The 21,197-nt window shown below is 38.8% G+C and overlaps 1 protein-coding gene across 1 annotated transcript; it reads right to left on the minus strand.

The window, feature by feature from the left end:
• Positions 1-143: 143 nt before the first annotated feature.
• Positions 144-20,996, minus strand: nckap1l (NCK associated protein 1 like). The gene is made up of 31 exons (XM_054616367.1): positions 20,824-20,996; positions 19,379-19,489; positions 18,704-18,796; positions 18,081-18,137; positions 16,823-16,965; positions 16,118-16,208; positions 15,207-15,344; positions 14,508-14,556; positions 14,043-14,199; positions 13,074-13,130; positions 12,869-12,965; positions 12,492-12,601; positions 12,114-12,246; positions 11,853-11,934; positions 11,684-11,742; positions 11,435-11,580; positions 11,182-11,314; positions 10,717-10,836; positions 10,169-10,308; positions 9,311-9,442; positions 8,003-8,221; positions 7,669-7,799; positions 6,296-6,393; positions 5,110-5,203; positions 4,061-4,143; positions 3,605-3,685; positions 2,628-2,721; positions 2,397-2,513; positions 1,663-1,772; positions 1,091-1,180; positions 144-644 (listed from the first exon to the last, which is right to left on the minus strand). The coding sequence occupies exons 1-31, from the start codon at positions 20,911-20,913 to the stop codon at positions 528-530; spliced, it is 3,372 nt and encodes a 1,123-aa protein (XP_054472342.1). The 5' UTR covers positions 20,914-20,996; the 3' UTR covers positions 144-527.
• Positions 20,997-21,197: the final 201 nt, after the last annotated feature.

A 21,197-nucleotide genomic window follows, 5' to 3' on the forward strand; every position in this document is an offset into this window, starting at 1 on the left:
ACTTGAAATAGACGAAGCCCACTTGTTGTTTATAGACCAGAAAGAAAACAAATAGTATATTATTATCATTTTTATTTGTGTGAAATGTGTAAGCACATTTTTTATACATCCCCTATTAATACAATGGTCTATATGTCTATATGTGGTTTCAATCTTATTTTTTTTTTTCATTATTTCATGGTACTGATGTGAAAAATATAAGAGTGACATTACAGAATATACACAATTTGCATTTTAATTATTCAAGCTGATATTAGTAATACTACAGCAGTCAGTCATGAATCTACACTATAATACTGACAGATTTTGTAAAATGAGGGAGAATCTTTTGTCTTTTGTCATGTTGGTACATAAGGAACACTGACTTGCAGGATGCTTCATCAACAAATATCTAAGGTCATGGTTAACCAGGTGGGAACATACAGGCCTGTACAAATAAGAGACTTAACGATAATGAAAACAAAACATGCATGCACATTAAAATAGTATGTTGGATAAATAAATGTTACATTAGAAGTATTTAGTCTTCAGCCCAGAGTGACGATGAAGGTCCTGTACACCTCTCTGTAGGCGTTTCGGAGCAGAACATATGGGAAGCTGCGCTCCAGCATGTCTTGGCTCAAGAATGGAGACTCCTGCACAATCTGAGTTAATCAGGGTTCAAAGTGTTAAATCTTGAGTTACTCCATATTTTATTATTGTTAAAAAATCCCATTAAAAAAAACAAAATCTGTGTGCTCCGAGCCCATTCACTTCTACCGAAGATGTAAATCTTTAAGTCAGCAATATATAGTTTATTTTAAGTAATTTAATAGTCCCCAGTTTTTGATGACTATCACTCAGAGGAAAACACAGACAATCAATTATCAATTAATTGCTACTATTTCCATTAATCATTAATTTATAAATTGCTTTAAAGATAAAGAATGAAGCTATTATTAAAGACACTGCAGGTGTGATGGCTTATTGTACAGAGAAAAAACTCAGTTAATGTAGGGTCATAGGTTTTCCCATTAGTCAATTTATAAACCCACTTTAGTCCTATTGTACATTTGAAAATACATGATTAGTATTCTACTGGGAAGCCTACCATGTGTAGAAGCAGGTAGATGGACTCTCGGTTTTTGCTCTCCATTTTTTCCACGTTTTGCCCCAACTGAAGCAAAGTGGACGAGGCCAGCTGTTGAATAACAAAAAGTTAAAAAGGAGGCAGATCAAACAACTGGAAAGTTTTTACGCTGTTGGACTCGACCTCAACCTCGGCTGGGGCAAAGGTTGGCAGTGTCTTGAGAAAGCTTTTAAACTGAAATACTGTCAGAATATTGGTGTGATGTGCCCAATAAACCATTTATCCTTCGCTATATGTCTGTCACATTTATGTATTTTCTAAGATTATTTACAGCATGACATGATCATATGCCTTTTCTGTAAAACATTTTATTAAGCCAGTTCTTCTCGACCTTAATACAAATGTATGTCTACTTAAGAACACTTATTACAGGCTGCGGGTCTATCACTTTTCGATTAACGTAATTGTCATCCCTAAGGCTTCTTTTAGAGGCCTGAAGCCACTTGGAAATATAATAGCAGAAGAACACTTAAGAGAACACTTAATTTGAAAAGTACAAATGTATAAAGAAAAACTAAATGTTTGCCACTCACCAGGAGAAACTCTTTGAGGTGCTGCTCTATGTTCTTGTTCTGAACCGTGAACATGGCAGCAGCCAGCTGGTTTATGGCTGTAGCTAAACAGTGGATGTTGTTGTTGTGGCCTGAGGAAATAAAAAAAAAAAACATAATTCAGCACTGACAAATAGAAAGAACAGATTAGCGTGTCATGTAACCTTGGCCACAGAGAAGATGTTTTCATGGCCGGACAATTAAAGAAATTAACTCGATGATCCGTAACACTTAAGAGGAAGTACACTGAGCGTACTTCCTCTGGCTCACAGGGTAAATCTATTTCAAACATGCCAATGGAAAATACAGACAAAGAAAATAATCTGAGACAAACGCCACCCTGTGCTTTGATAGAAATCTCGGCTATTTGCTGCTCTTAATGTTGCTGTCCAGGCTCTGAGCCAAGCGCTTAGGGTAAGCAGGGCCACATGCCAAGAGTAACTGTATTGATGCACGTCAGCTGAACTTATCTGTAAACAAAAGTCTCTCAACAGAAACGTGTTTCTCATTAACCAACATAGTTGCTGAGGACCACGTCAGTCGGACTGGAAAGTATGATGCACAAAGATGCTATTAGGCCTAATGTTTGAGGGTGGAGCGCCTTTTTATACTCTATCAGCGCTGGTAAGTAATGACTGGAAGTAGTACCAATAAGTATTTGGTTGGGATCTGGCAAGCAGTTTGTAGCAGCTAAAAATGAATGAATCGATATGCACCTCCATGCTCTCGGCTAAAGACAGAGTTGGGGTCCAGGGCCAGTGTAGGCAGAGACACGCCGATGTAGACCAGCAGCAAACAGGACAGCTTGTACTCCTCATCAACTGACGTGTTATCTGCAGGTTTTCATTGAAAACATAAAAAAAATGAAAGAACACTCTTTATTACAGATGACTAAGCCATTAGATCAAGCTGTCTACAGAAGTGGCAGTAATAGTTTAAAGTGTTACCTGTCTGCATATTGGCGATAGCTGCGACAAGGGCAGGATCAATATTGCACTTCAACCCTGCAGCTGAAGCCAGCTCAAAAATGCTCAGAGTCACCTGTAAGGTCATAAAGCAGTAATTGTAATGACAAAGGCACCCACTGCTGATATAGTGTCATTGTGTCATTTAACTCTATGCTGCTGTAAGCCTGCAAATTTCCCCGCTGCGGGACTAATAAAGGATTATCTTATCTTATCTTATCTTATCTTATTGCATACACAGTATGTCAGTTTTGTGGCTGCTACAGAAGAAAAAAAAGTATGGCTGATTTTTTGTGGGGGTTATCAGCAACAAAATGATACAAAATTATGAAGTTTAAATGGTGCATTCATTTAGAATTGCATTTTCTGCAGAACCTTTAAACTGCCTATTTTAGCTGCACAGGGTTTTGATCTTGCCCTATTTCTGGTTGCATGCATGGTTGGCCTGTCTGGGCAGAATGTTTCCACTGATGTGGTTTTGACTGCAGAGCTGCAGCGCCGATCAGAGTCTCTCTCACGGAGGCGAGAGGGGGCTGCTGACGTCTTTGGGGTTATCCTGGCCGCGGCTGTGGCATGGCTGTCATGCCTCAATCAGAGGCCAGACGTAAGTAAGGGAGGGGGAGTTCATGAGTCACAGTCACACAGATAGCTCCAGAGGGAGATAAGGAATTTAATTTGGTTAGAGTGAGAGTATATTCTGCATTCTTAACCCCTGATGGAAATCAGTCAATCCTCCAAAGTCTGAAATGTAGATATGTTTGGATGAATGTAAATACAATAATATGCCTTCAACATAAATTCTCCCACAATAAGTTGGCCCTGTGAAAACAAACTGTTAAAATACTGTTGATAAGATGTGATGGGATGATTCATGCAAAGTTAACTCTGTGGTGTCTCAACATATGGATGCTGTTTTTACAGTGTAGCTGTCATTGAGTGGTATACAAAGTGTGTTTTACCTTGATGTCAGTTTCAGGAGAGATGAGGTCTCTCAGGCAATTGATGGGCCCGATCAGGTACGGACAATGCTTATTCAGCATCTAGATTACAGGATTATATGAAGCAATATTACTGAGACAATACACGATGAAGTAAACACTTTTATATATTGAAGCAACTAGGTGAAGGGCAGTTTTCTTCCAGCTCAGTCACATGACAAGATGTGGTCTAAAGAAAAACACAACACTTGTAAATAACTGAGATTACTCCAATTTCTGATAAAGAGACTGCGAGATGCAGTTAAAAAGAGTTGGGAAAGCTAGTAAGTGAACCTTGAGACTTAATAAATCAAGACTTAACTTCACCCTTCATTTTAAAAGCAGCAGAGTTTCTTGTCGTTTGTACCTACACTCTTTAAGAAACAGTTTTTATGACCTAAGAGTTTTATATTATCATAAATACTTGTTGGACATTACGTCTTTCAAACAGTCCTGTGCCATCAATCTGAAGGACAGGATCACCCCGATGATGGTCATCCTCTTCAGTACGTTGTCTCCACCTAAACAGGTGCATATGAAACATACAGGTCAGCAACAGGTTTGCTGCTGTATGGAGCAGTAAAGCAGAGACAACACTGTGGGTAAATGTTTGAAAAGTGTCTAACAGCTTACCCGGGTATTTGCACTTGAAATAATTTCTGGGCTCTAAGAAAACGAAAGTGACGCTCTAGAAAACGTGAACAATCTATAAGATTATATCATTTGATTTATATTAGCTTTGTAAAAGAGATCCAGAAAACAAATTGAGAACTTAACTAATGTTGAATTTTGTGATTATCGGTACAGAAGAAAAAAATAATGGTAGATATGTCTAATAATTTCCTTATTTTTCTTCTTTAAACTCTCTTTTTATTAAAATATTAGCAACAGTTCATCACACAGAGATTTTCCTACCCTGTCTTTCTCCCACATTGTTTTTAATAACTTAATAAAAATAAAATAAATGTAAGAAGATCATTTGCGAGTACTTTCCCTTCATGTCAATTCCATTGGATATTCTCTCCTGGCTGATAGCATCATAAACAAGGTTTGATATAAAAACACAGTCCATTTCTTCCTTTATTTTACCTTGTTTTTTTCATTTAGTTGGTCTATTTGTTTTTCTTGCAACATTGGCGCCAGACAGTACTGATGGTAGTTCCCTCTTCTATCATGTTAGCCTAAATTAAATAAGTGATGTTCAATGGAGTGCTGCTCTGCCAAAGATGTATGTGTATGTCAGTCATTATAGAAATAATAAGGACTTCTGCTTACAGTGATTCATCATTCCTGTTTTGCTTCATGTTCTCTTTCCTTCTTTCTCTGTCTCTGTTACAGTCTGTCAAACTGTACTTTGTGCACCGCCGGATCTCCTCCGGTCTGCCTTCAGAACACCTTCACCTTTTATTCATTCCTTTCCTTTCTAACCCTCTACCTCTTCCTTCACATCTCTTATCACCTCTCGCGTTTCTCTCTCCACTTCTCACCTGACAGCCTCTTCTTAAGAATGGCCATTTCCTCAGGCTTATCAAAGTTGTTCCTCATCTGCACCAGGATGTCCATGTTCTCAATCACCAGTTTCTGACAGAAGAAAAGGAAGTGAGATAAGTGATAAAACCACCTTCAGGTAGGAGTTGTGTCAGAGAGAGGTCAGAGCTGTGACAGATCTGTCTCTCAGTGAGTTCAGAGCTCCTCACTTCAATTATAAGTGTCAAAGTGTGGAGTCTGACACAGCACAGTAGCAACTGATTTAAAAGAGATACACAGGTTTGACAAGATGAAGGTAGCTTTGAAGCACAAAAATATTTCCAGATACTGACACATGAGGAATTGCATGAATTATTGTTATTTAGTTCATTATAATTTGATAGTATGTATCTTGAAGGAAACATTATTTTTACTGTTCAAGTATTACTTACTGACACAGATTTTTTTACATTATTAAAATATTATACGATGATGTATAAAGAAATGTGTATTATATATAATATTGAAAATATTCTGTCTTGGACATTTGTACACTTGAGAAGCCACTGCTACACTTACTGTGCACTTACACATCTGTTTGTTATTCAACATAACTAAACAGGTACCTAAATCTTATCATGATTGAGAAAAACTAGCTAATTAGGTTTAAGCTAGCATCTCAGCTTTTGAATCTACTGTGATTCATCAGCTTTGGTGAAGTAAAGGCGCCTTTAAATCATATATCTAAATGTGTTGAATTGTAAATGAATTTATCATATTGATTTTGATGTTAACATCAGTAGCAGATGGACAAACAAAAACCACAAAACTTAAACTCATTTAATTCCTATTAGCGGTGGATTGTGAATTAAATGTATTGTCTTAGAATGGACATGAAAGCTGAGAGATCAAGTTTTTGGGTAGATAATGCATTTTCTCTTGTATTCTAGTAGCCAATCTGCATATTTTAGGTATTTTGAAGGGTCAATAGCAACTCCTTTTTGGGGGTAAAATAATGATGAATTCAAGGCTGCTTGTTTCCTTTAATCTCAGCTACACTGCTTCTGATGTCACTGCTCTCTGCCTTTGTAGAACAGTATTGTGTCCCCGGTACAGACCAGTAATACTCAAATCAATGTATACCAAGGTAATTCAGCGTGCCACTGATCTACGTCCATGAAACAAGCCCGTTGCATCATACTGTACCTTCAGCTCACTGACTTGAGAGGTGATGTGCCACATCAGGTTCTCACTCAGAAACTTCGTGCCATATGGACCAATTAGCTCCGCCAGGGCCTGTAACTCTGCTCAGAAGATGATATGAATAATTTAAGGATTATTATTGAAGGGAGATGAGGGATCAACAGACGCTTAAATTTAAGTTTTTTAAACAAAATGCACAAAAGAAACATGCTGAATTAACGATAATTGTTTTTGCTACATGCATGGTGTTTTACATGACTAAAATACAACGCTTGACTCTTCCAGTGACAAAAATATGAAAGATTTGATTTTTGAGTGTAGCTGAATCAATGAGAGAGAGAGAGAGACAACTGCAGCTATTAGACCTTTCACTCAGCTCAACATCTCTGCATGAATATGGATGGATAAGGACGTGCGTGGCTAAAATTGGAGAAGGTTAATGGATTGGCAAATGAGTCAGTGAGAGGCACGCAGATACCTCACTATGGAGTAAATATAGACAATGATGATGACATTGCGCGGGGGCGTCTATTGAAGTGCTGTGGTCTCCAAGGTACTGCGTGTGTGCATGCATCTCTATTATGTTTGCATGAGCCAAGGTCTGTTGTGGAGTAGATATTAATACATCCAGAGGTGCACTGCTCGAACAAGGCAGCATGTAGGCAGAAGAGGAGGCTGAGTGGTGGATAGACAAGTGATGCCGGAATAGTAAGGATGCAAGGACGAAAGAGCGGGAGAGATGATAAGCAATACTGAACTTTACATTAGTCAGGCAGTGTCAGAAAAGGCTGCATGGCAGGCAGCATGAAGAAAAACACAACACACCACCACAATAACAAGCTCCACATTCTCTTGAGCAATAAGACTCCCTCTGCATGTGGTGTCAGGAGTAAATGAGATCTGACGTTTTTGAAAAGAGTGAGTCATGTTTTGGATCTGTGGTCCCGGGATCACTAAACCTTAGAGTACAGGGGGACTTCTTGTGTGTAAAAGCATGTGTCTGCAAAAAGTGAAAATGGAGGGAAGAATCTGTCTTGTTGATGCCTTTTTGCTCTTCATTCTCATAAAAAAGAATATGTCAAAAACTTCTCTTAGATTACACACACATGACAAAAATTCGTCAAAGTACGTCAATGTAGTGTACATCATGGAGTAGTTCATAAAAACGTCCAAAAGTTAGAGTTTTTTACTGTGGATACTAAGCTCTACATGTCATTGATGACTCTCATCTGAATTACATTGAAAGTCAGTGAATGGCTATATAACCTTCATACTAAGCTAATGTATTATTTATCTCCAATTTCCTTAATCAACTTCATTGTGAAAGACGGTGGTGACAGTACAAAATGTGCAATGATTAAGTTCTGGGGTCCGACCTGATATATCAGAAAACTCTTCTGCTCTGAAACTTGGTTCGTTGTCAGTAGGCTGGTTGACGAAGCTGTGCATCGTGGGACAGTGAACGATGAGGGAGTTGCTGGCCTGACGCAAGAGACTCTCCAGGTACCTGAGGTGCAAAAAAATCAAACAAAACAAAAGCTCCGTTTGAATTAGGAGTTAAAGTGAGAAACACAGAAAACGGCAGAGAAAGACGGGAACAAAACAGAAAAAGAGAAATAAAGAGGATATGCTTGTGTGTGCTAGATATGCGTTTTAAATGGACACTTGCATACAGTATATAGTTGATACACTTATATGTATTTCACACACCAGTTTGTGTAGATGGTCGTAATAGTCTGCACCCCACGTGAGTCCAGTGGCTGTGTTTGCTGCAGCAGCACGTTCTTCACCAGCCGGGTGATGTCCACATTGATGTAGCTGGAGAGGCAGTGCAGGCTGGCTGTATAAGCTCTTAACCCTGCCAGGAGGTCTGAGGGACGGGCTATCTCCTCGGTGGTCTGGTTGTAATTGGCCATTCTCACGATGATCCTGGAGAAACATGTTTAACCAACGTCACTTATAACCAGGAGTGGGCTGAGGGCGGACAGATGGGGCCTAAAGACGGGTTAAACGAGCCATGGTGGCATGGTACTATACTCTCATTAGGTCAGCACATTCACTGCTCCAGGGCTTCACTGCAATTTTATTTATTTTCTTATAGGGTCATTCATTCGCTCTCCTTCTCTCCCTGACTAGACTGTATTTACGATTTTTTTGCCGTGGAAAGTCCAATCACTGCGAGCGTGCTACTACTCAAGGGCGCTAATTTTAGGGTGACAGGGGAGATAATCATCAGCTAAGACAGGGAGACTAAACAGAGCATATACACAGAAACATTAGGTTGCCCTGGTACCAATCCCTAATCCAAATAACAGTTAGCATTGAGACGACACAGAGCAAGGGAGTGACAGGATGGATCTCTTCTCAGGTATTTAAGTGGGTGTAGCTCAGCCTGACATCGAGGAATAAGATAGAAAAGCCGGGTTCATTATAGTGATGGATGAGATATTTTAAAAGAGACAGGCTCCAAATTATAAATGTCAGGAGGACAAAAAAAACGGTGTAAATCAGTGGGTGACAATTTGGAAAAAATTGCAGTTTGATATGCTTTTGAATCTTTCCAGGTCTCTTTCACATCTTGGTCAAGAGTGTGAAACATTTCGACAGCCTCTTTTCAGCAGGGAGGTCAACCTTCTGAGCACCATGTATGTGAGCACACAAGCAATCAGTTTGGACATAGAGTCAGCAGTATAAAAACTATTAGGAAATTGTTTTAGTGCACTGAGGAACAATTGTACAGCACATTTACGCGCTGGCAAGGAAACAATATTACAATGTGTTCCTTTTACAATGGAAACAAGCGCTCATGAAAGTTATTAGCATATTTCTGACAGTAATTGCTGTGACATTCAACACCCACAAAAAAAATCCAAATCCCTCTGCTGCACATTAGATATGGGTAGAAAACCCCCCTGCAAATGTCGCCTAAGAGACTTGTTTTACACCTTCAGGACTCATATCACATCATCCACATTTTTTCAGACAAATATAATAATGCCCCCCCATCCCCACTCATACTCAGAGAGGCGTGTTTCCAGGTGGGAAAGGAGGAACTCTGTGGGAACGACGATGTGGTCGAAGACGATAAAGTCACTGCAGAGGCTGTAGGAGGAGCACAGCTCTGTCAGCATCAGATGCATCTTGTCCACACTAGGAGATGAGGGAGAAAGAGAGAGAATGGAGGATGAAGTCTTTAAGACAAATATTTTGACAATGACTGTAGTATGGATGTGCTTTTCTTAGACATATAAGGTAATAAAACACGTTAGAGAATTGTAAAACATCTCCAAACTGAGGCAGTTGGGGAGGAAAACTGAGAGGAGGGAGAGGGACAGAATTACTACTCTTCAGACTAAATAAGTGAGCTTTCTTACTGTAGCTACATACACAATATGATCAAAACAATTAAAACGTCAACATGATATGTTCTGCCAGTACATTTTTTCTTATTTTTTAAAAGCTTGATTCAGTACACGTCACCCACTTGAAGGGTAATAAAGTGCAGAAAAAAATAATGCCTTGTCAAAATAATGCCTAGAGCATTTTAATCCTTTTCTCCTGATGACTTCAGGAAAGAAATGTGTCATTGGTTGAAGGAAATCACTTGGAAATGTCAGCCAATATTAAGGTATTTTTATTAACATGAACTGCATTAACCTACTTCAACTTGGCAGAAATGTGCACTGTCAAATATTTTTTTAAATGCAATTCGACTGGAACAAGTTTTGATAATCCTGCATGTCTCCAGAAATCCGGGACGTATCAATTGCACTCACTTTTCTAAAACGTCTGCCAATTTAGTAGAATTATTGAAAGATCAGGCAGAGAGAGAGAGAGATAAGTAGAAAAGTGGGGGAACAAAAAGGGAAAGCTGACTTGGTAACGACGGCCCGGTCTTTCCTCAGGCTTTCAGCGCCTGGTTTCTCTTTCTGGACCTCTCCTTTCTTTGGCACCGGCTTCTTTTGTTTTCTATGGCGAGCTGTGCTGATGGCCTCGGCACAGTGCTTGGCCTGCAGCTGTGGGGTTATCAAGTGGACAGAGATGGATGCGGGGAATGAGAGAAGAAGGGGAGAAGGAAGGGAGACAGGAGGAATAATTCAGCCAAGCAAATATTAGGTAGCATACTCCAAGACAAACATGGCAGTTTTGCATTAATGTTGAAAGCACTCAGTCAGGAACACTTTTCTCATCATTTCCTTAAGGCATTGGAGAAACAACTCCGCATTAATCAACTCCAGAGATTTAGACGTATCTTATCTTTTTCTTTTTTTCTTTTTTAATCCTCAAGTATATCTTCTGCCTCCAGCTAAACTCACTAATGCCAAGCTGAGACAAGCTGTGATTATATTTTGGATATGGAGTTTGGTAGAATCAATCTGTGCTAGATCATTTTATATATTTTTTTCAACTGAAAAAGACCTCACCTGGTCATTGAGGTTGCTCTGCTCAGCACATATCTCTAACACAACATTGCTGGTCTGCTTGGCTATCTGCTCCAGGAAGGTCACACACAGGCGCAGACTCCTCTTCTCCATTGCCTCTGTCTACACACACAAACAAGTGCAGTATATGTGAGTATGCACAGAGGACACAGTAAGGCATGTACGAAGGCAACATACACACACACACATACAAAAAGATAGAGGGCATATTTTCCATTTAGATTTAGTCCACTGTTGAATTTATAGGAACTGCTTTAGATCTGTCCCCCTAAACTGGCAAGCGTTTTAAACTATTAAGAAATTGACATGTTGCTGGGATGATGCAGCTGGTGACGTGTGTTACAAAGTGTTAAAAATCTAACTTAATGCAGAGTGTAACCAGTGTGTTTAATGCTTCTTAGACAATGCCTATGTTATAGCTTGGTAAGCAAATGACTAAACACTGACCTCTTCTGGGCATAGAGGATGTCCACACTGGCTGAAGTGAGAACAGACAAGTGGGAAAGCCATGAGGTAACGCTTCATGGTGATCTCCTCACTGCTCTGGGAAAACATCTTCTCAAAGACACGTGGGTAGTAACTATGAAACAAAAGAGAATAAACAGTTAGGACATTAAAGTATTTAGCCTTGAAGTGAAGAGAAGAGAAGAGAAGAGAAGAGAAGAAGAGAAGAGAAGAGAAAAGAAGAGAAGAGACTGACCCGAGTATGGACACCTCAGATGTCTCCTGCAGAAGCTCTTCCACACTGTCCACCATTCTGGTGTGAAACTGAATCATGTTCATCACCTTTGCCAAGTCGGGGTATTCCCTTAATGGAAGAGGGGCCTTGTTCACACTTGTGTAGGCCTTAAAACAGAAGACAAAGAACTCTAAGTGTGGCTTTCACACTGTTTTACAGTGATAGGTGAATGTTGTGCAATATTTGATGTGTTGCAACAAACCTCCCTACCTGCAATCTCAACCAGTCCAATCTAAGTGCTCTGAAGTCAAACTCCTCCTTGTTTTCCACTGCAGGGTAAAATTGAATCCGTCATTATTGAAATGTAACGTTTTATGTTGCATTTAAAACAGAAAACAATATTGGGTCCACATAAATTGCTATAGTCTGTTTGGATTACCTTGTTTAATTGACAAAGCAGAGAGGGTTGAGACAAATGAAGTCATCAGGATTGACTCCTCTTCTGGACACACATACATGTTCTGCAGAAGAAAAAAGTTAAATTAATTCCTGCTGTAGAAAGAGATTAAGGGGTGGATTCAGTAATAAAAACATTGATGGCTATCCCCATTCAGACATTGCCTGCCCCTCAGTTAATAAAGGGAATATGCACAGATTTTACACGACCCCTTCTACTGTATACATTTATATGTACAGGTACCTGTATGGTGTCATTGAGAACCAAAGCATCGAACTGTGCCAGGTACTGGACGTGGTATCGTTGAACTACATGGTTGTTCTTTGTCATCAGGCCTCTTAACTTCTCCATGTGGAACAGCAGCTCGGCCATCTGACTGGGGAAAAAAACAGAAAAAGCTAATTAACACCAAGCATATTCACTTTTTATTAAATTTCATAATTAATATTTGTACAAATAAGCCATTGTAAAATCTCATGTGCACACTTTAGGATACCTGCACCGTGGACAGACATCTTAAGTTGCAGCGAAGGAGAACCTGCTAACTGCCAGATTTTTGCAGACTAAAATGACACAGCGTGACCTCCACAGTGGTTTACATCCGCTGCAACTATGACCTACTTGTCAATGTAGTCCTCGGTCGTCTTCATCTTTGGCATATTCTCAGAGTGTCTGGCAAGCCACAGAATCTCGTCACGGGAAAATGACAGAGCCATAAAGACAAACAAGGCCTTGGGGATTTGATTGGCACACAAAACAGAAAGGAAAGAGGAATGTTAGGAAAGAGTCACAGCTAAGATCAGTAAAAATCATGATTACTATAAAACTAAAGGTCATTCAAAATAATCCTCTCTCCTGTCCAAATATTATCCAGAGAGGCTGGATCAAATATACTGTTTTTCATGAGTCTAGAATTTCATTTTTTACTTCTAACTTGCACTAATGAACTCATTTAAATTCCTAGGGCATAGCTGTTATGCTCTTTAATGTTCTTTTACCTTTGGTCCCAGAAGTCCAGGTTCATCCTCCAGAACTTTATATAATTCCTTTATTGCTCCTCTCAGGAAGTGCCTCCTCTCTCTGTGCATAGCTCCACTGGTAATAACACAGGAGAGAGAGACATTTGGTTCCCACAGGTCATTTCAAAGTAAATACTCTTCAATGAATATTAATGACAAAAGTTTAGTTTCTTGTAAGTCTCACCAGTTGAGTATAACATGCTCACGACATTCCTTGATGTCTGCAACTCGCTTGCTATACCTGATAGAAGCAAAACATAAACAAATGTGATTAGAAGCTAATTAAGGATCTAAAAATTTAAAGCAGTTTAATTCCAGTGGTCAGGCAATATTGACCTTTTCTAATATGTGTCATCTTTGCTTTGGTATGTGTTAATTCTGCAGTGGAATCAATTTCTTCTGAAACTCTTGTGAGGAAATACAAATTACTCTTACATAACAACTATACTATGATATCTATTTTTTAGTGCATTATATCAACTTCATCATCTTTTTTCTTTTACCTTTTGTCTATACAGTAATCCATTGTCGTCTTCTCCAAATATAAGTAGTATACTCACTATTGACTATGTTTGTTGTTTGTGATTTTGTAAATTGTTGAAGGATAATTTAAGATTATTTCAGCTGCATATCTAGCACTTGTAGGGAAATATACCTTTAAGAAATATAATTTGCTAAACATCTCCACTTAACATTTGCATAGAGTTATTAACATTAATTCACATTCCTTTTATTTATACTCATACTTTCATTTACAATGAAATCAAGTCATTATCTTTTACATTACCTACTTCAAACACATTGATTAGAAAAACACTGAAGCTTGAGCTGCTAGCAAACTGTTTTAAAACAGCATTTCCCCCTAAATTCACCTTAAAGTCATACCTGTAAAGTATCTGTAAGTTAAGGCTGCTGCTGTAGGTACGGTCCAGCTCTTTATATCCAGAAGGAATAATCAATTAAAGGGTTCAGGACTCTTTGATCCAGAGAGTGATATGAGGATGGTACTTAAGAAGCATTTTAAATTCACTATTCACTTGTTATCTGTCTGAAATATGAGGGTTCATTATCTCGCACCCATTGCCTATTATTGCTTTTTAAATTTGTATTCATCAAATAGGACTACTTTCCATAATGTAGCAGTGCAGCGTACCCTTTGATGCTGTCGAAGAGGTCCTCAGAAACCTTGTGTATGTTGAGTATTTCATCTCTGGTTAGGACGAGGTTGAGGCCGCTACGCAGAGCCATCTTCCACAGCTCCTGGGAGGCCTGGTTTGTATTCAGGCTGCTGTGGCACAACAGGAAACCGACTGCAAGGCGCACAGTCAGCAACATTTAAGAAAAAAATATTCCAGCATGTGACAGGGCTCCTGTCATGCCAGGTGTATAAACATTAACTGTTAACATTAAACGTTAACTGGCAATATCTCTGAAGCTAAATCCTCCAAAGCTAAATTCTTGTACCAGTAATACTGATCTAGAAATACTGTTGTTGTGTGTTCTGCTTATTCAAATACCTTCAAGATGTCTGGAATTGTAAGCTACAATGTGTGATGTTTATATATTTGTATTAAGTGAACAGAAGGAGGAAGATATCACCAGGATGAGTTATACATACTGATGATCCACCGCTCCATCACCTCCATAGACAGGTATTCACATGCCATCTGTGGTGAACGACAAGCATATTAACCTCCAGTAAACACACATTCACTATGCCCTTCCATGTACAAAGCCTGATGCCTGTTTGATGAAGTAAAATCCTTTCAGTTAAACTACATCAGCATCTTCATTGCTTCTCTGTTCTGGTTCAAACATCACAAGAGAATCAATAGTGTTTGAAAAAACCTCCTGGAAATATTGCCCATCCTCCCTAAATATGCTTTAAGAAATGCAAAGATGTATATATTTTAAATTGTAGCTATCAGTTTTCTCTACAGACTTTAAATGCGGGCCAACTTTTGCATTCAAATATTTATCTGATCATAAGAAATTGTTGCCTGGAGGTCCCTTGCTATGGATGAGAGATTCCTATATAGAGAGGTCACAGGCAACAGGGATCATATCATTACATCGAAGAAGTCATAATGACTGAATTGTGCCATTGTGTCATTTTCTAAATGATAGCTCTAAAATAGTAGGACATAAGACATGTTCACACGTATTGTTATTGCATAATTTGGCTGTGACACCTTCTCTCATTTCTGTGCCTGACATCACTGGAAAAACCATAATCTAGACACCACCACTCCTCTCTCTCTTCCTTCCTCCGTCAGAGATAAACACAGGAGGCGAGGTGACGGGAGGGCGGACTCACAGTGTCACAGCAGGCCGGGTCCAGCATGGCAGCTGGAGCACTGAGCAGGCTGAGGAGCTGGGCGCTCCGCCACTGCTCTGCTGGCAGGTTCCTGCGTGGGTAGACCATCTTCAGAGACAGCAAGGCCGCCGTCACAGACTGGGAGATGGACAGAGAAAAGGGAAGGAAAACTGTGAGTGAGGATGCTGGAGGGAGGCGGGGAGAGAGGAAGAGGCAAAATGACAGAGAAAGAGCAAAGAAAGCAACACTTCACAGCACATTATAGCAAAAAAACAAGCTGGAGGCTCAAACGCTGAGGTTGACATGTTTTTGCACAATATATGTAATAATCCACCACACAGACCGGTGTTAGTGTCAGTGTTAAAAGTGTAAATAAAAGTGAAGAATCATTTGTATTATTATTGTAAAATGTGTTTGGTGTTGATAGAGCACCTACAAGGCACAGCATCCACATACAACTGACTACTTTGAATGGTTTACACAGAGCTGTGACCTCAACCTCATCTAACAGCTCTGGGATGAACTGAAGCTCCGACTGCAAGTCAGACCGTATCACAACATCAGAGCCTGTCCTCCCTTATTCTCTTGTGACTGAATGGAAACACATCACTGTGTAGGCTGTTAAAGCCACCAATCAATAATAATAGGAAAGAGATGTTCAACAATAACATTCAGTATGGGTTCAAGGTTTGGGTGGCGTTGTAGTACAGTACTTACGCCCTAAGGTGCAGTGATGTGACAAGACAAAACAGGAGTGTGAATCATTTAGCATTTATGTTATGCGTTTAAATATGCATTCATATTTCTACTTGAATTAAACAGAATGTTTTGTTTGCTCCACTGTGCCAACATCACCGTTTTATCTAAAGCAAGTTATAAACATGTTTATGTAACTTAATAATTTACTGTACCTTTGTGTGAGGGCCAAACTCCTCTGTGAGCTTCTTCCAAGTATGTTCATACTCCACAAACATCTGGCCGAGCCGCGGGTAGGAGGGGTCGCTGCAGGATTCATCACAGTGTGCAATTAATCAAGTGGAAGGAAAATAAGTAGGACAGTATAATGATACAGCACTGCTAATACTGTGTCAGTCTAGCATTACTTAATGGGATCTTACTGATAATAAAAGTGTTGTTTTTTCTAAAACTACATTGTTTCTTGCAGCTTTTGTTTTTTGTTTGTCGGAAATAATTAAACTGTTTCCTCTCCAGCTGTGAGTGGTGTGCAAGTTAAATGGGATATTAAAATGTCCAGTATGCGTTTTGTGTTTCCTCCCTTTGGAGTGTATCCATAAATATGCAAAGTGGGCTGACTCAAAATGTCAGAAAACCACATGGCTCTCAGAAAAGGTTAGTGGTGAGCTGTCGATGTCTGCAGCAATTAAGATTCTAATTAATTATGAGGATCAGAGAAATAGTCAAATCGATGGATGTGGAAACTCGTACTGGCTTTGATTAAAGCGCTTAAGTGGCTTGTATGTTGGAGATAGAGAGCTGCACTTAGCAAATGCAACCTCATTGAATGCTGTCTTGATCATCAGGGGTGAGTGAATGCACAAAACACGAATCCATCAAATTACTTTGTACATCTGTTATGCAGTTTCATGTTTCCTCACCTGCTCCCATTGGTCATCTCATGGGCACAGTTGTACATGCCCACCAGTGCCTTCTTATCATCAATGCGAGAGAGCGTTATGATAACAGACGTGTAGGTGATGATCAGATCCAAGTAGTTCTTGGTGAAGTCAAAGTTGACTGCCTGAAATGAAAAATAAGTGTTGTGTGTTATGTTGTCAGTGGCTCTGAAGTTACTGAAACTGGTCTCACTAGTTTCACATTTTCACTCCCAACTCGTCAAATACTGAGGTTTGGTCAACTGTCGATACAGCAGAGCTAATATGTAGTTCTAAAAGAAATACATTTTTATCGAACATCAGGAATGGACATTTTTATTGACTGTATGTTTGAAAATATCAAAATCTGTTTTGCAGTTTTTTGGTTGAAGAAAATTTGTCATCATAGACATCAATAGAGATGTGCAAGTGGCTGTAAAAAGGTTGTAATTTCTATTGTCAGTGGAAAGTGGTTGAACAGGCGATATTTAGCAACGTTTTTGCATAAATATGAGTGTTTTGAGTATACCAGGTATACAGACAGAAGTGGGTTATGCTGAGGGAGTACTTTAAACAATTGAGATCTTTTCTTTTTTTATCCCAACCTGAAACCTTTTTTCATTGAAATCTATTGTGACGGACTGATTTAAAATTCATGACCACAGCCGCTATTCTCCCTCTCTAAGCAAACAACGGTCAGCTTTCAAGCAGAAAGGGTTCAATTGGTCATTATAAATTTGGTTGAAATATCACTTTAATATTATTTGTTAGTTCGAAAAAAAGATTATATCACAAATCTTTTTAAGGGTGTCATAGGTGAATGCAAAATATGTTATGACTGCAATAATAGGAATTCATACAAAAAGATTTCACTATTGATTGTGATAAGTAGTTAAAGAAAAAGTCCTGCGCTGAGGGGAAATAATAATAAATCAAAGCATTGTGAGCTGCTTAAAATGCCCACATTAGCTGTGCAGATCAGATCTCATGAGACACGGATCGCTGATATATACAGTAGGATATACATAATGCACAAGGTAAAGGGTGCCTCTTTAATTATGATAATAAAAAAACCTGACAAACTGAACAGGAGGAGTCTGTGGGCGGTAAGCAGAGAAAACATAACCTGCAGTATAAAGGTAGGAGGAAGGAGTAAACAGCATCGTAGCAGAATGAATAAAAAGAGAAGTGAGTGACAGTTTGTCAGAAATCAGCAGATGTTGTGTTTGACTTCATAAATAAATATATTTCAAATACTTACAATATCAAAGAAGCACTGACAGGCATCTATGGTGTTCAGCAACTCGTAAACGTGGTCCTGAATGAAGAACAGAGAAGGATTAGATTAGACAAAAAAAAAACATTGAAATTATTTTAAGCCTCCAAAGTGATTTCCTAAACACATTATCATAGATTCCTGTAGCCTTATAATCATTACACATTTGCATATTTCTATAACATCATGATTTAGTTATTCTCAATCTTACAAATACAGATGATGCCTTGGCCTGGCTGCGACCTCCCTCACAGAAATATGCAAATGTGAAGGGAGGTGTAACAAACTGCACCAAACCACAGTGAGCAAACTGTCCTTGATATTTGGAATAAAATAAATAATTTTCCTATATGAGAATAAACCACTCTATATGACAATGTATTCTGGAAAACAAAATAGCAGAAGGAAGCAGAGAGAGAAAGACAGTGAATTTTGCAAACACCATCATTGTACTCCATTACCTTATTGTGTTTTCATAATAAAAAAAGAATAATGTACATTTCTTTTCATTTTCATTGTTTTTATTTTTTACTTTATGTTTATGTTTATTCCTCTGCTGTTGTCATGAAGGTTCTTGTCATGTTGTGTGAAAAAAAATAGATCATCACCCTGAACTCTATGACATCCAGGAAAGAGTTGTAGTAGCTTGTTGCAGCTGTCAACACTTCAGATTTCTGTCGCTGTATGCTGGTCAGATTTTGCTGTGAAAAAACAATAATGAGAACTTTTCATTACTGGTCAGGTATTATGAAGCGCCACATTGTGTGAAAGGTAGAAGTCCCTCTTCCTGGGACTTAATTAATTTGCTTCACTTCCGACTTGATTAAACCATCAGCCATAAGCAAATGTTTACATTAAAGAAACAAAGTATGGACACAATTACAGATACTTATATATAATAAAGCCAATATCATGCAATATAATACTATAGCCCTGCAACATGCACCAACTTTTTGAGCCACATCACATATTCTTCTTGTAGACATTGTGTTATAGAGTTTTGGAAGCCCAGAGATCACTTGAATGGGTAACTCTGATTATCAACACTTTGTTTTCACCAGGAGGTTGTTTTAAAACTTCATAATAAGACTTTTGTTTTTTTGGAGATTAGAGGTTTTGTGATGACAAAGTGTATGTCATAATGTTTCAGCAAACAAGAATTATTTGTTTTACTGAGAACACACATACATATATAAAAAATATATATATATATATATATAAATAAAATAAGCTTGTCCTTGTGTAGCAGGCAAGCAGGAAAATAAAACTGCAGACAAACTTACAATGTTTCCTCTGAAGTCAATGTTGGGGAATTTCTTGTTGATGTATTTGATGGCAGGCTCCATGGCTTTATCTGTCAGGACGGATGGCCGTGTCTTAGGGTCTGCACAGGTCTGTAACGGAGGATAGGAAAAGATATGAGGATGTGATCAGTTTGCACATTTTATGCTCATCCAGACTTTTGTTTTATTTCACTTGGAAGATTTTGGCAGTTAAATACTAAATCACATAAAAATAAAAAAAAATAAAAAATATATTTTGAGTGGCATCCAGCTACTGGTTAGAAAAGCAAGTTTGTCAGAAGTACAATCAAGAGACTAGCTGTGAAGATTGTGGACGGAGTGGGTAATAAAGCTCTCCCCATCTCTATCAACAACCCAACTCAAGGTGACCTTGAGGAGAAGAGTGTGCACTGAACTGCACCTGTGGGGCTGTTAAGAAACTGACAGTAAAAGACTGTTTAGCAACTCTCAAAAGTGACCCCTCAGCACATCTTCACTGCGCTCAAAATAAAACTGTTCTTCCACTTCTCCTCCTGACGAATGCAGTCACACAGCATGAACATACTCAGATGGGGTTACCGAAAGGGGATTGGTGCGTGTGTGTGTGTGTGTGTGTGTGTGTGTGTGTGTGTGTGTGTGTGTGTGTGTGTGTGTGTGTGTGTGTGTGTGTGTGTGTGTGTGTGTGTGTGTATGTTTCACTTCCTGCATGTCCTGTCCAAAAATACATTGTACGTACATTAGTTAATTACATTATAAGATTTCTTCATCATATTTTACTGGTTTCTTTGCATATAATCTGATGTGTGAGTTTCACAGCATTCAGTTTGGAGTAACTGTTCTTGTGGTGACTGACAACTCAGACTGACTTCCTGTTTGCACTTCCTCTTTGGAGATATAAGCTCAGTTGCATTTGGAAGACAGTGTTGCCTATAAAACTAAGTACACAGTTGTTATGAGTATCTAACAGCGTTTCATCCCAGCAGTTTAAGTCACAGTTCCTGGAGAGGTTGTTTTGTTTTGAGAAATGAATCATTACTGGGATGTAAATGTTGGTTTGCATCCTAATAAGATGTATTACTTACGTACTTTTGTGCATTACAGATGAAGTACTTTAACATGTCTGACTTCATAGAATTATTATTATTTGTATCGTAGACACAAATGTAGATTAATATTTGTACAATGAAGCTCTCATCCGATTTAAACATTTCTATGGAACCTGACATTAGAAATAAATGAACATTCTGAATATGATTCCATTTCAATTTATTCCTGAACAGTGAAACAGCTCTATTAAAAGACTGTTAACTCTTAGATGTATCTTTGTTAAGTGCTATAACTGTACGCAGAAACATATTTTGAGAAAACTACCAAGGCGTATGAGTTGAAAGTCAAGTTCCTTATTTTTTTGTTAATCAGACAACTTGCCTTTGTATCTCCCTCACCTTCTTAATGTAGTTCATGCGTATTAACACCCCATTCCCTCTCTCATTGAGGATGGTGAGTTTTTCAGCCAGTTTCTGTTGGTAGTCCATTGTTCCAGAAACACTCTGTTCAGGCCTTGGCCTCCTGCTCCTACGTCGCCGTCGAACCCTCGGAAACAAGTGCACCCAGAGCCTCACCCTGACACTGGGTCACATGGGGCTCATGGGTGGGGTGGAGCCATGAGTTGAGTGTCACACACACACTGTAACTATATGTTAAAAAAGTGGATGTAGATTTATTAAAAGAGGAACATTTTCCAAATAACACAGAAATGTACAAAAGAATTACAAAAAGTTGGCAGAAGAAGCATTTTTATTCTTTGGCACATTTGGAT

This window comes from Anoplopoma fimbria, chromosome 17 (genome assembly GCF_027596085.1).
Source record: "Anoplopoma fimbria isolate UVic2021 breed Golden Eagle Sablefish chromosome 17, Afim_UVic_2022, whole genome shotgun sequence".
In the NCBI taxonomy this organism is placed as follows: Eukaryota; Metazoa; Chordata; class Actinopteri; order Perciformes; family Anoplopomatidae; genus Anoplopoma; species Anoplopoma fimbria.

Coding starts and splice junctions, on each gene's coding strand:
- nckap1l (XM_054616367.1), bottom strand. CDS start 20,913: ATGGACTACCAACAGAAACTGGCTGAAAAACTCACCATCCTCAATGAG. Junction 3,686..4,060: donor CACAGGACTGTTTGAAAGAC/GTAATGTCCAAC, acceptor CCTGTAATCTAG/ATGCTGAATAAGCATTGTCC. Junction 2,514..2,627: donor TATCGCCAATATGCAGACAG/GTAACACTTTAA, acceptor GAAAACCTGCAG/ATAACACGTCAGTTGATGAG.